Source organism: Gopherus evgoodei, chromosome 1, assembly GCF_007399415.2.
Source record: "Gopherus evgoodei ecotype Sinaloan lineage chromosome 1, rGopEvg1_v1.p, whole genome shotgun sequence".
Taxonomy (NCBI): domain Eukaryota; kingdom Metazoa; phylum Chordata; order Testudines; family Testudinidae; genus Gopherus; species Gopherus evgoodei.
Genome location: NC_044322.1, coordinates 140,878,700 through 140,891,509, shown reverse-complemented (window position 1 = coordinate 140,891,509; position 12,810 = coordinate 140,878,700). Strand labels below are relative to the sequence as shown.

Below are 12,810 nucleotides of genomic sequence, written 5' to 3'. Positions count from 1 at the left end.
TTAAATGCCACAATTGCTAACTGTTTACCACTCATTATTTTATCAGCTAATTTAAACTAATTGGTTATCCAGGGTCACTTTTGTATCCTGTTATGCCTATTTGTAAGGACATTTTATAGGAATAAGGCTACACATTCATATGATCAAATCTATAAAATAGTCTTTTAATTATTTGGATTATTCAGAAACTTGGAAAAATAGGGTAAAAATGGTATTTTTGTTAAATGTAGCTTGCAGGATTTGGTTGGTTATTTCTTTTTACAATCATTTCAGTTTAATAAGCTAATAAATATTTTGAAAGTACCTTCTGGTATCTTATACTGAGATCTGTAAGACTCAGGCCAATTAGACAATTTTAAAAAAATTGAACTCCTACAGAAACTTTGCAGATTCTAAGGGGAAAACCCTGTGGATTTTAACAAAATTCCCCTTAGATTTCTGTTGCTGTTGGTTAGCAACGGCATCCTTATTCTAGTGTGTGTCAAGAATCTTACATCTCATGGGTTTCAGTGGGATGTTTTTATATTTTGTGATAAAAATCAGTTTCCTCAGTTCAATAAATAATTTTCTTTTGGAGCCTGGGTAGGGCTTCAAGGACTGTGGGTTAGGTACTAAGAAGGTCCTGCAACAAGTTTGGATGTGGGGCAAAGCTGCAACTGACCTGTCCCAGACATAATGGCTTATTTGGGCATGCTGCACTATTGGTAATTACATCCGTTACCTGTAGTTCAATTGTCTAGTGTAGACAAGGCACATACTATCTGTTCAGATGACTCTTTTGAAACCAGGGTTTTACCTTGTTTTTCTGAGATACATTCATCTGATGCAATCTTTTTCACTTTCATCTATTGGAGATGAAGTGCATTACAAAGGACTGGTGTTGCTTTTTGAAGGAATAGCAGAAGGCTGTACAAATGGCAAAAGGTTGGTGCCAGCAATTGAGCATTTAAGGTATGAGCAACTTGGGGTGCTGGAGATGTGGCAGCACACCCTGGACTTGAAGCAGTAATAACCAGATACATGGTTTACACTTTCCGCACCTCCACTATAAAAATTGTACTAGCACCCCTGTGAACAACCCTATAACAAACTTGTATGTGTGTGTAATGGACAAATTCTGTTCATTGAAAACATTTTTAAGATATGGAGTCCTGAAGGACATTTAGCATTCCTTAAGACAGGTGTGCTAAGTATCCTTTAAGGATCCAACATCAAGGTCAGCCTCAGTATCCTTCAGTCCTAAAATCATAATAGTTTACAACCCCAACCCAAACAGCATACATCCCTTTCTCAGAACACTTCCAATTAGCATTCTTTCTTCGCCATTAAATACATCTGGGCAAAGAGGTCCAGGGGAGGTACAATGAAGACATTTTTTTGGATTACCACCAGGACACTGTTACTTTGTTATACATTTCTTCCAGTGATTAAAAAAAGAGAGAAAATTTTATTGATCAAGTAGATCATTCTGAACATCTTCATTTATCATCAGTATTTTACTAATCCAGTGTGACAGGAATGTTTTAATTTCTCCTGCTTCCTCACCTACAGGGACATCCTGACAACTTGATATTTCATAATATGATCTTGTTTTCTAGATCATCAACTGGGTTTTTTTTGTCTTTTTACATTCTTAAGTATTCTCTTCAACCTACAATAGTGTTATCTGTGTGTATCCATTTTTTTTTAATTTCCAGTTTTCAGCAAAACTTTCCAGACTTCTTATCCGTTACAGAATTTTTAGTCTGAACAGTTCTAATAGCTAATGCCATGTGCATGCTTATAAATCTGGCATCATTCACTAAATCCAAACCATCCTTTGCCAGATTGCACCACCAGAAACAGACAGGTGGTATCTGCTAGTGAAAAGTAAGGAGCAAAATGCTAAGTCTTTAGAAGATCATGCTTTATTTCTAATTTATTAATAACTACTACTGCTATTTTGAGAAACACTAAATATCTAGGTCATTAGTTGCAGGGACAGTTATATATTTGGCACATTTTGCCCAGCGTGCAAAGACGTGCACAGTAACATTATATAGATAATACTATTTATGTGTGTATGGTGACAATTATTGTGGGAATTATACAATATTGGGAGGCTGGCCATGAAATGGGATAAATATTTCATGACTATAATACAGATTTTTATTCCATTAAGTGAACTGAAGCGGTCTTGAAATCTCAGTAAATTTTCACAAGGATGTTGTGTGTGGGACCTGTGCAGTTTAACCATGTGCTCCTACCGCTGATCCCATTTTATTCTGTCTTAGTGGTCATATTGCTTCGATAAACTTAACCAGTATGTGGTATGTGAGCTTTTGCATGGAAGGAAAACAGGGTTACTCATGGCTGAATCCCTGTTGCTGTTAAAAATTTCAGCCCCTCCCCCATATAAAGTATCACCCTTCCTCTGTCATTTTTCTATGGTGAAGAAATTTTCACTCTACAGTTCCTGGGTTGAGAGACATCCTTGAAACCACAGAAAGGGATTTTATAGCCTAAAATGATGAGTAATATGTACAGAAATCATCTTTTTTTAGTCGGAAGCACTTACCATGGTGAGGAAGCTGCTTCAATGAACAGAACAGAGCACTCCTGGATCCCATTATCCCAGCTTGACATTTTTTCTCTTCATCTATTTATCTGCAGATTTCTGGTTCACCTATCCATAATATCTAGGCACCAATTATTAATTGTAAGCAACTAAGAATAAGCTGTTGAAGGTTAGCCCTTTGCCCTTAGAGTTCCTTCATGTTGAGATGCTGTGAGCATTTGAGGAATAATTTAGGACTCTACTGTGTCTAAAATAGCTTTTTGACAGGTGTTAAAGAGAAATGAGATAAGGTTAATCCATGCAATATGTCTGCTTACTAGAGATGGCTCTCTGTGACAGGTTGCTATAACTCAGTGCTACACAGGAGGAACACGTCCCCCCTCTTTTTATTAATTGCAAGTTGGTAATTTATTGTTACCCACAGACAAACTCTAATAAATGTCTCCTCTTCTTTTTCTCACTGTAGGAATGATAGTACAAAAGTAGAATTAGTGAGCAGTACGGTATCCGGAATCTTGGAGAAGGACTCCTCAGAAAGAAGCAGTGACATTGGTAAGTTGCCATGTTTTTGTTGTTCCTCTAACAAAGTTATGGTGTAGATATCTGCATTTTAGTGGTACTCGCTCTGTTCCAGGAAGCAGTTAATGAGTTCATAGTGAATTTTAAATGCAAGGTTAATCACACATTCCTTGCATAAACTTTTTTTAAAAAGAACACAAAAATATGAAACTTAGATTATTTGGCATGGGAAATTGATTTTATTGTTAAAAGCCTGAAAAAAATGGCTAGGCCAAATGAATAATTGTACTATGTTTTGGTAAGGTGAAGATTAATGCATATTATATGTTTGTAATGTGTTAAAGGTTTACATCTGTGGTTACCAATAATCTTTACATTTCAACTACAAAGGAAATAGAGACTGCTTTAAAAAAATAAATTTTGCTAAAAAAGTATTAAAGGAAGTGTTTGTTCCAATTTTAAAATGAACATAAACTCAGCTGCAGTTAAGATGATGATCAATAGCCCTAAAACACAAACAGTTGAATCACTGAGTCACCTTGAAGAGGAGTAAAGTTAAAGATTGGATTGTTTTTCTTTTTCTTTTTCTTTTTTTTCCCATTGCTAAATTTGAAATCCATAAGAGATGTTTGTTGCGTGGGATGTTGTTGTAACTGAGGCATTGAAAGTGAGGTATTCTGACTCTTGTTTATTTCTGAAAGCAAACCCAGGGACAGTCATTTGTATGTGGAAGTATTCCAATGACATCTGCTCTAGTCACTCAATTTAGTAACAACTGTGCAGCAGCAGGCATGTTTTTGTAAGAGGCAGAATCTTTGTACTCTGAATGTAAGCATTACTAGAACTCATTTGGTAGCATATAAAGTTAATTTGATGTTTTGTTTTTTTTCATAGAACACATTAATATTAACATATTTTGGTAGATTATTATACTTTCAGCAACCAGTCTGCCTTCTCTCCAGACTTGAAAGGAAAACTTTTATATATAATTTAAAATATAAAAAGTGAACACAAATAATTTTTCTTAGTTTTATGAAGATGATCTTGATTATTGCTCTCAGTATTCATGTATCAGCTTTTTGAATTTGTTGCTGCCAGTGTGGTCTATGATAGCAAGCTTGTTCTAAAGGAATAAACAGTATATATATATTTTTCTTTTTAAATGAAGGTGAACATAGCACAGGAATTGGCAACCTTTGGCACGTGGCCCGTCAGGGAAATCTGCTGGCAGGCCGGGAAGGTTTGTTGACCCGCAGCTTCCACAGATTCGGCCTATCGCAGCTCCCACTGTCCCCTATTCGCTGTTCCAGGCCAGTAGGGGGCTGTGGGAATCAGTGTGGGCGGAGGGATATGCTGGCCGCTGATTCCCACAGCCCCCATTGGTCTGGAACAACGAACCACAGCCAGTGGGAACTGCGATAGGCCAAACCTGCGGACACTGCAGGTAAACAAACCAGTCCGGCCCACTAGCAGATTTCCCTGACAGGCCGCGTGCCAAAGGTTGCCAGTCCCTGATGTAGCAAAAAACATTGCAATTAAATTGCATGAACTGTTTTACAAGTGTACATTATGATGTTTTCTGATTAATATTATGTTAAAGCCAACAGTATAATGTGGAAATGCAATCAATTTCAGCATTTAATATTACTAACTTTTATTATTTAGTTCAAAGCCTGTAGGCCTGTGTGTACTAGAAGGAAAAATGCTGTGCCACCAAATAGCATATAATGGTGTGATATAAGTATGCTAGCACTGTTAGCAAGGAGTGCGATGTGATAAAAGCACAGATTTTAAAAAATGGTATCATGAGATAACTAGTAAATGTTGTTTAAGAACAATTCCTGTTCTCTTCCAGAACCATTACAGACTTTTTATTTTTTGAGATGGGACTAGTAGGGACAACAGAAGCAAATACAAAGATCCCCCAATGACACTGCACACGAAAATAAACAAATCACATTTCGCAAAACATTGCATAAGGTTTTAGCCACTGAGCTGCTAGTAACTTTAATGGAAAGAACTAACTGAGTCTAAGGATAGACTAGTGTGAATACTTAAATAAATTTATTGGATAAAGTAAAGTATACTTAGATAAGTACAACCTGATAGGGTCAAACGAGCATGACACCTACAAGACATGTCTTTCTAGCCCATTAGAGTTCATATTAAAAAGTATTAATTTGGGAATGAAAAGTGACCCAGCGATCATAATTTACTTGGATTTTCAAAAAGCTATTGATCAAGGAAATAAAAAGCCACCTCATAGAAGGCAAAGTTCTGTGATGAATTAAAACTTTGTAGGCTAAAATGAGTTGTAGTGAATGACTGCTCCTTACGCTGGAGAGGGATTACCTGCTCAGGGCTTAATATGGATCAGTGTTATTTTATAGATTAATAATCATTTGTGAGAGGAAGGGACAGTAAATTGGTGAGATTTTGTTGATAATAAATTGTTAGTAAAAATGTTAAAGAATTGAGAGATGGATTTAAAAGCACTGACTGGTTGGGCAGCACGTGGTCAGAGTGAATTAAATTGGGATACATGTAGGGTAGTGAACATTGCCAAAACTGCCTTAACTTTATAATACAGTAAAACCTGCCAAAAGCGATCACTCATCGGCATTAGCAAAAGTGGTCACTTGTAAGAGGTGGTCTCTCTTCAAAGGTTCACACAGCAGAGAGCAGGAGTGTTCCGCGGCCTCTGCAAGTAGTTGCATGTGACAGGTGGTCTGTCTTCAGAGGTGGTCACTAAGGCAGGATTTACCCTATATACTGATGAGCTCTGAGGGGAGAGGACAGCCCCCAGCTGCTTCCTTTTCCCCTTTTGCTTCAAAAAAAGTGGGAAGGAGATGGATCTAAATACCATCTTCTCAGCACAGACCCACGGTAGGGCTTAGTACTGTAGAAAGCATGCAAGCAGAGGCAGTAGCTGTTGTAGTAATCGTCTTTGAAGAAGAGGGAACCTAAGTGGCCATTCTAACAGCTCTTGCATACCCATTTCACTGTAATCTTGGTCACTGGGTTACTTTCCATTTATACGATAGCCTAAACAGAGCTGTTCTGGGGCACTGAGAACCCTTTGCAGGAGGAGGAGCGCTGCAGTAGCCAAACATGTGCCCTACCTTGGTTTAAGGATGCTACTAAGTGTTAGTGCACAGGGTGGTGCTTCAGCACTGTCCTGGCCCCCTGGCACTGGGAATTTTGAAACCTTTCTAATCTGCACTGGGGGCACTCCCACTCTCAGTAAGGTTCTGCTGTGCTCCATGTCAGACAGGTGTTGAGTATTAGCACACAAATTATAACTGAGTTGCCATTGCATGAGCTTCACTAGATTGATATTGTACAGTCAGTTTATGTTGTGTGTCAGAAAGTTAATTTTAAATAGATGCCAAAGAGCAAAGGGGCTCCTTTTCACTAGCAAATTGTATTGAGTTGGAAGTTAACCTTGAAAAGTTAGCTAAGTTGATGCTGACCACAACTTTGCAGTCTGTATAGTCAGGGACACATGACGTTCTACATGGAGTTAGATGATCATAGATAAACCCTAGGCTTATTTGGGTTTATCCATTACATATCTCGTCCCTCTTTACACAGACTGAAAAGTTGTGGTCAGGATCATCTAACAGGACTCCTCAGGGTCATATTCCAACTTGATGTAATTTGCTAGTGAAAACAGGCCCCAAAGGTATGCAAAATAAATTGCTTATCTACAGTCATAATGAACTGTGAGATACTAATTAATGGAATATGTTTGATTTTATGGCTGTCTTTTTAATTCAGTTCAGTAAAGTGGAGGACTGGTTTTTATAGCTATTACCACCACGCTTACAAAATATAATATTTTAGTTAGTTACAGTAAGGAACATGAAAAACAAACCATTCTTCTTTCCTCCTCACTACTTGTTTTTTTTTCCCTCTCTCTCCCTCCTCCAATTTTTAGTGATGCCTTTCTTTTCCTTTCCACTCATATTTCATCAAGCTTTTCCCATTTACATCTCTTTACCATGGGTAACTCTTCTTCACTTGATGAGGGTAAGGCTTTTTTCCATCTCTTTTCTATCCTGATATTTACCTTCGCAAAGAATTAATAGCATGCATTCTGTGGAACTACTGTTGTGCATTTTGGTGATACATATTTTCTAATTGCAAATGGGTAGATAGTGGACTGTGATGGAAAATATTGCACTATAATACTGCAACAGAAACAATTTCTTATAAACCCTCTCTATGGAATTTTATTGGGTTATCTGATATATATGTTTTATGCATACACTATCAATCAACACCTGGTTTCTGTTTATCAGGTCTTTATATTCAAATGGTGCCATCATAAAGTATAATAATACATTTCATTGTGGCATCATTGCATATTACACAACAGAAGGACCATTTAGTAACATCTTTCAGCTATTATCTAGTCTGAAGGAGAATATATAAGGTGGGGTTGTCAAAAACACCCACTGACTTTGAATAGACTCATGTACCTAAGTCACTAAGGGTTTGCCTGCATGGGAAATATTTCCAGTTATACCAGTATGATGTATATAATTTCATCTGTGGATACTCTTATTCCAAAATAAAAGTGGCCTGCTTCATCTGAGCTTAGACCAATTCCAAACCAACATAAGCTAAAGCAGAATGAGGCACTCTTATACCGTGTTACAGACCTCCTGGGGTTTGGACTCTGTCTGATACCCTTCTTGGAAGTGGCACACTATGGTCCAGCCACCCTGGTCTCCCAACAGTTCCCAGGAGCTCAAGCACACCCTTTTCCCAGAGCTCAATCCTCATGGGCACTCTAGTTTATAATTTAACCCTTGATTGTCTTAGGCCAGGTCTACACTACAGACCTATACCCATATAACTAAGTTGCTCAGGGGTGTGAAATATCCACACCATTGAGCAACATGGTCACACCAACCTAACTCCCTGCATAAACAGCACTACGTTGGTGGGAGAGCTTCTTCCATTGACACAGGTACGCCCTCTTGGGGAAGTGGATTAACTACACCAGTGGAAGAGCTCTCTTCTGTTGGGGTAGAGCCTCTTCATTACAGCGCTACAGAAATGCAGCTGCATCTGTGCAGCATGATAAGTGTAGCTTTGCCCTTGACTTTGGATTTCTAAATCATTCACACTTTACTTTACACAGCACAAGAGATATATACAGGTCAAAGCAAACTAAGATACCCTGTGGGCAATTCTGTGCCTCAATTTCCTCGGTACTCTTGAGAATTCTTAGAGATTTGGTCAGTGTTTTTTCAGAGTTTCACGTCCACTCTCCTGGACCTCACTCGTTCTGCTCAAGCTTCTCTTCTGAAATCAGAGATTCCTTCCACTCCTGCCCAAGCTCCCTTTGCATTTCTCACCCTACCACTCTCTGTGGTTTTAAAATCCAGTGCTAATATCTTGGTTCTTTGCTCTTATTTTCCTTCCATTCTGCACACAAGGTGGAAAGAACTAGTTCTTCACCTAGGTTGGAACAACCCCATTGTTCTGTTAGGGTAGACTTATTCAGTTGTTGATGGTCCTCAATGATTGTCCCATTCAGAAGCAGACACCCTGGCACCAGTCCCCCTCTCCTGACCACAAGAAATATGATGCAAGAATACAGCAAAGTCAGCCATATGGGCATAAACATACAGAGGGACCATAGCATCAAACAGAAGTCACACAGTGTACATAGACAGGTCTCCCAAACCACCATAACTGGAATAAGAGTGTCATCAGGGGAAGTTATACTGGTATAACTATAGTGGTTTAAATTCATACCTTGTATATATGGCAAAGGACCAGTATAAAGTAAGGCATTTTTTCCTTAAAAATTCCACCCATCGTTCCTAGATCCTGGACCAATAAACATCAATCTACTAGCCCTCAAAAATATGATCTATTTTATAATCATGATAATTTTTGAGGGCTAATACATTGACAAAATAAAACTGTTAGCAAATTTGGTAATTTAAAGGATAAAGCTCTAATTCTGAAAGTCTTATGGATTTGAACTATGTAATTTAAACTGTAATCTGCCAGTAAATACTGTTAAAATATATAAAGCAGAATCACACAATAATCCACACAAAATTGTAGTCTCTGTACCTCCCAGCAATAATGGACTGCACGTAAACAGTATTGCCAACCCCAAATGTTCAAAAATCATGAGTCACGCTCACCAAAAATCATGAGATTGGCTTTAAAATCCATGATATTATTTATAAATGATACATTTGGTTGGTTTTTTTTTTTAATATGCCTTCTGCTTTTTGAAGCTTTCACTGGGAGTCACATTTTGAAGCTTTCTCCACAGCAACAAGGGCTGGAAACTTATTTTTACTTTAAGAATGAAGGCTAAAATAATCACAAATCCACTTGACTCCAGGAGCTAGGTCTTTAAGGAAAACCATCATTATCATGAGACTCCTGACAAAATCATGAGAGTTGGCAACATTGTGCACAGTTCATGCATGCATCTAAGAGAACACAATCTGTTTCAATGTTTATCCTGTCTTTTTATACCCTTTGCTCTGTAGGATATTCACTATCTCTAATATTACTAACAAAAGACACCTAAGGACTCATTGATTGCTGTTTAAAAATGTAGCACTGGCATGAGATTTATTAAGAGATATTCTATAAGGTCACAGAAGAAAGCTCTTTTTTCAGAGCTATGGGGAGATATGATCTTGAAATATAGTAAATCAGTAGTTCTCAAATTATGGTCTGAGGAACACCTGCTAGCGAGTGATGGAGAGCTGACTGGCACATGCTACCAGCTCTTCTCCTTTTTTTCAACATGCTAAATTGCATTAAGACAGTTAAAAATACACTTATAAGCTGTTTTCCTCATAATGAATAGCTAGTTGCCACAGTGCTGATACACATTCATAAATGGGAGGGGAGATGGTCAGTGTGATTGTGGAAGGGAGGGGAAGTGGCAGTGAAATGATTTCCCTCATAAGATATGGTCCACACTATGTAAAAAGTTAGAGAACCCTTGAAGAAAGAGTTATGAAACAGGTAGTCCTGTGTTTAAATCCCAGGTAAGCCATTAGCTCATTTTGTGATTTCAGGCAAATAACTAAACCCCTTTGTTTCTTGGCAATCTCATCTGTAAAACTTGGAAAAAGTACTTCACTGAATACCAGATGCTGAGGTCAAAATGAGAGTTATAGTGAAGAGAGAAATCCGCCTTCAGTTGGCATCTCCCAAGACAATGCTATACATATTCATTCTAACAAAGTTATACAAAGCAGCCAGAATTAATAGAATTGCAGTGGTGCATTAAGCTGTAATACTTATGTTAGCTAACTGAGGATTACCCATAACCATAGCTTTGAATTGTAAATATTGTAAGCAGGGAGATAAGTCCATGAAATAATTAATTAACTCCCTAGTCCTACAGAGCAAGGAAAATGTGGTAAAAAACGGAAATGTAAACCACTTTCCATGTGTGTCCAATTGTGTAAAAGCAGCATACCCATTTCTTCTAGGTTAGCTCAGTTTTCTTGACCTCTGAATACTTGCTCAGCATCTTCTGCATCTTTAAAAGTAAAAACTTGATGAAAGCACTGCCCCAGAGCTTTGCGTGGTACAATACGGCAACTTTCAGCATTCAGTTTTCAATTATCCAGGATTCAAGATAAAATCTGAAAAGAACTATTTACTTTAGAAAATAAAGTAATCTAATTACTGTCTAATGGAGCCTTTGGTATCCAAATCCTTTGTACCAAAAGCAAGAGACTGAGCTAGCAGAAGTCTCACATATAATCCATGTTATTCTAAACACAATAGATATAGAAACAGGAATCCTTCCTGATAAAATTGAATGAATCAGATCTGAACTAGAGTTCAAATGGAGTCAGTTTGCATTTTTTCAATATAGATCGGTATCTGCTACTCTGACGCATGCTAAGAAACCAATGCGAGACTCCTTCCCAAAGCAAGTACTACTCAAGATGGGTAAAGGGTGGGATAATCTGGCTTGTTGTATAGAAATACATAGACAATAATCTTAGTTTTCTCAGAGTCCTCAACAATACGTAGGTTCTTTATTTTTTAAAATTAAACTGTATTTACTGTATTTGCATTAACTAACATACAACAGATTTCATTAATCTCTATCTCATTTATCATATATGGACTTTGCATGTTTATTTTCTTTCAAGATTTCAGTATTCATGATACTATAAAAAATATGGATTCTACTGTTGATTACTTGTCATTATTAATTTTCAAGGTGAAATCACTTTGCCTGTTTCTTCCAGAGCACCAAAGAGCTGAATCCAAAAGAAGAAGAAAAACAAACAAACCAAAACTTATGAAACAAGCTTAAAACCCTCACCTATTTCTTGTCAACTCAGTAATTGTAATATTGCTTAATGATTTAATTTTTTTTTTGCTTTTTGAGGAGAAAAATCACTTGCAGGCTAAAAACTTAAGATATAAGTTTTTTCACCTGGATCTGTTTTGAAAACAATAACATTTTTACATGCACACACTCCTTAGAAAATATTGTAATGGGAAAACTACTATTGATTTCCATGCCAATTTACCTGAGAATATTTCTTGCACAGCTGAGTTTTTTTCATTCTAACCAACTATGCTAGGACAGGAAGCAGAACACTTTAAAGAAGATTGTGCTGCATTAGTACACTGCCACAGGGTGGCTGGCCCTGTAAATGAAACAGGCCTGGTGTCAGAGCAGGTGCTCCCAGTTTGGCCAATTAAGAGAGCGGGGAAGCACCTGGGATTATAAAGGGTCAGGGAGAATGTGGGGGAGCGGGAGTTGAGACCCAGTTTGAGAGAGACCTGGAAGTTAGGAGACTGGAGGCATTGTGTTGGGAAAGCTGTAGAGAGCAGAGGGCTCTCTGCAGGCCCTCCCTGGTGAGAGGGAAGGATTATCAGAAAGCCAGTGGTGGGGCTGGCCTGCTTCAATAGCTAGTGCCAGCTGGCTGAAAAGGGCTGAAGTCAGGAGTCGGTGCGGTGGCTAGTTGGTCACTCTGCCAGAGCCTGAGCCAGGACACTGAAAGGGCTAGGGAGCCAGTGGAGGTGCTAGCTTGCTAACCTTCATGAGGCAGAAAGCCATGGCCAGAGAGAAGGTGGGAAAGACCTGAAGGCTGAGAGCAGAAGACGGCTGTGTGAAGCCTATTGGCTCTCTGAGCCAGAAAGCTGCAGGTGGAGGGCAATGGAGGGTTGAAGGTTGTGAGTGACCCATGGTGAGGGACACCAGAACCACACTAGAGAGCTGGGGTGGGACACCAGGGCTCTACTTAATGTTGTGTCTGGACTATGGATGTAGGACTGGGTGTTTTGACTTATTTTGTTATGGTTTATGTTCCTCAGGGCATTCTTTTATCATCAGTTAACCCCATAAGGGCCAACTCAAAAAGACTGTTTAGACTATTTCTGAGGAATCTGAGGGAGGGAAACTGAGGCAGGTGCATGTGTCATGCCACAGCCTGCTACAGGAGGGCACTCCAGGTGGGCCTGCCTTATCACATACACCAAGGGACTATTCTCTTCTGGTCTTTCTTCCTGTGTCTCACTGAGTCTAATGCATTACTATCCTCAGTAGTGAAACGTTAATGTTGGTGCAGTTATTTATCTTTATAATAGTTATTAGCTAGTTTTCAGTTAAGGAATTTGAAGATTTCATTTGAATCTTAAGTCAAGCCTACTGCCCTGATCTAGGTTGGTGTCAGACTAGAGAAAGGAAGGGCTTCTTGTGAGAAGAA

At 38.5% G+C, this 12,810-nt stretch overlaps 1 protein-coding gene and 1 long non-coding RNA gene across 7 annotated transcripts in view; one reads left to right on the top strand and one right to left on the bottom strand.

Annotated features, from left to right (window-relative positions):
- The window catches only part of LOC115657156, a 52,239-nt gene extending 49,518 nt beyond the window's left edge, over positions 1-2,721 (bottom strand). The window contains exon 1 of the long non-coding RNA XR_004001896.1: positions 2,558-2,721. This is a non-coding gene — a long non-coding RNA (uncharacterized LOC115657156). The remainder of the gene's footprint in view (positions 1-2,557) is intronic.
- SH3KBP1 (SH3 domain containing kinase binding protein 1) overlaps positions 1-12,810 on the top strand; it is a 366,732-nt gene that overhangs the window by 329,774 nt on the left and 24,148 nt on the right. For 5 of the 6 annotated variants that reach the window (XM_030574488.1, XM_030574496.1, XM_030574505.1 and 2 more), the window contains one exon: positions 3,024-3,109. In XM_030574488.1, the coding sequence (XP_030430348.1) occupies positions 3,024-3,109 (86 nt within the window). Of the gene's footprint in view, positions 1-3,023; positions 3,110-7,016; positions 7,109-12,810 lie in introns of all 6 variants that reach the window. The other variant, XM_030574515.1, reaches the window with a different exon arrangement.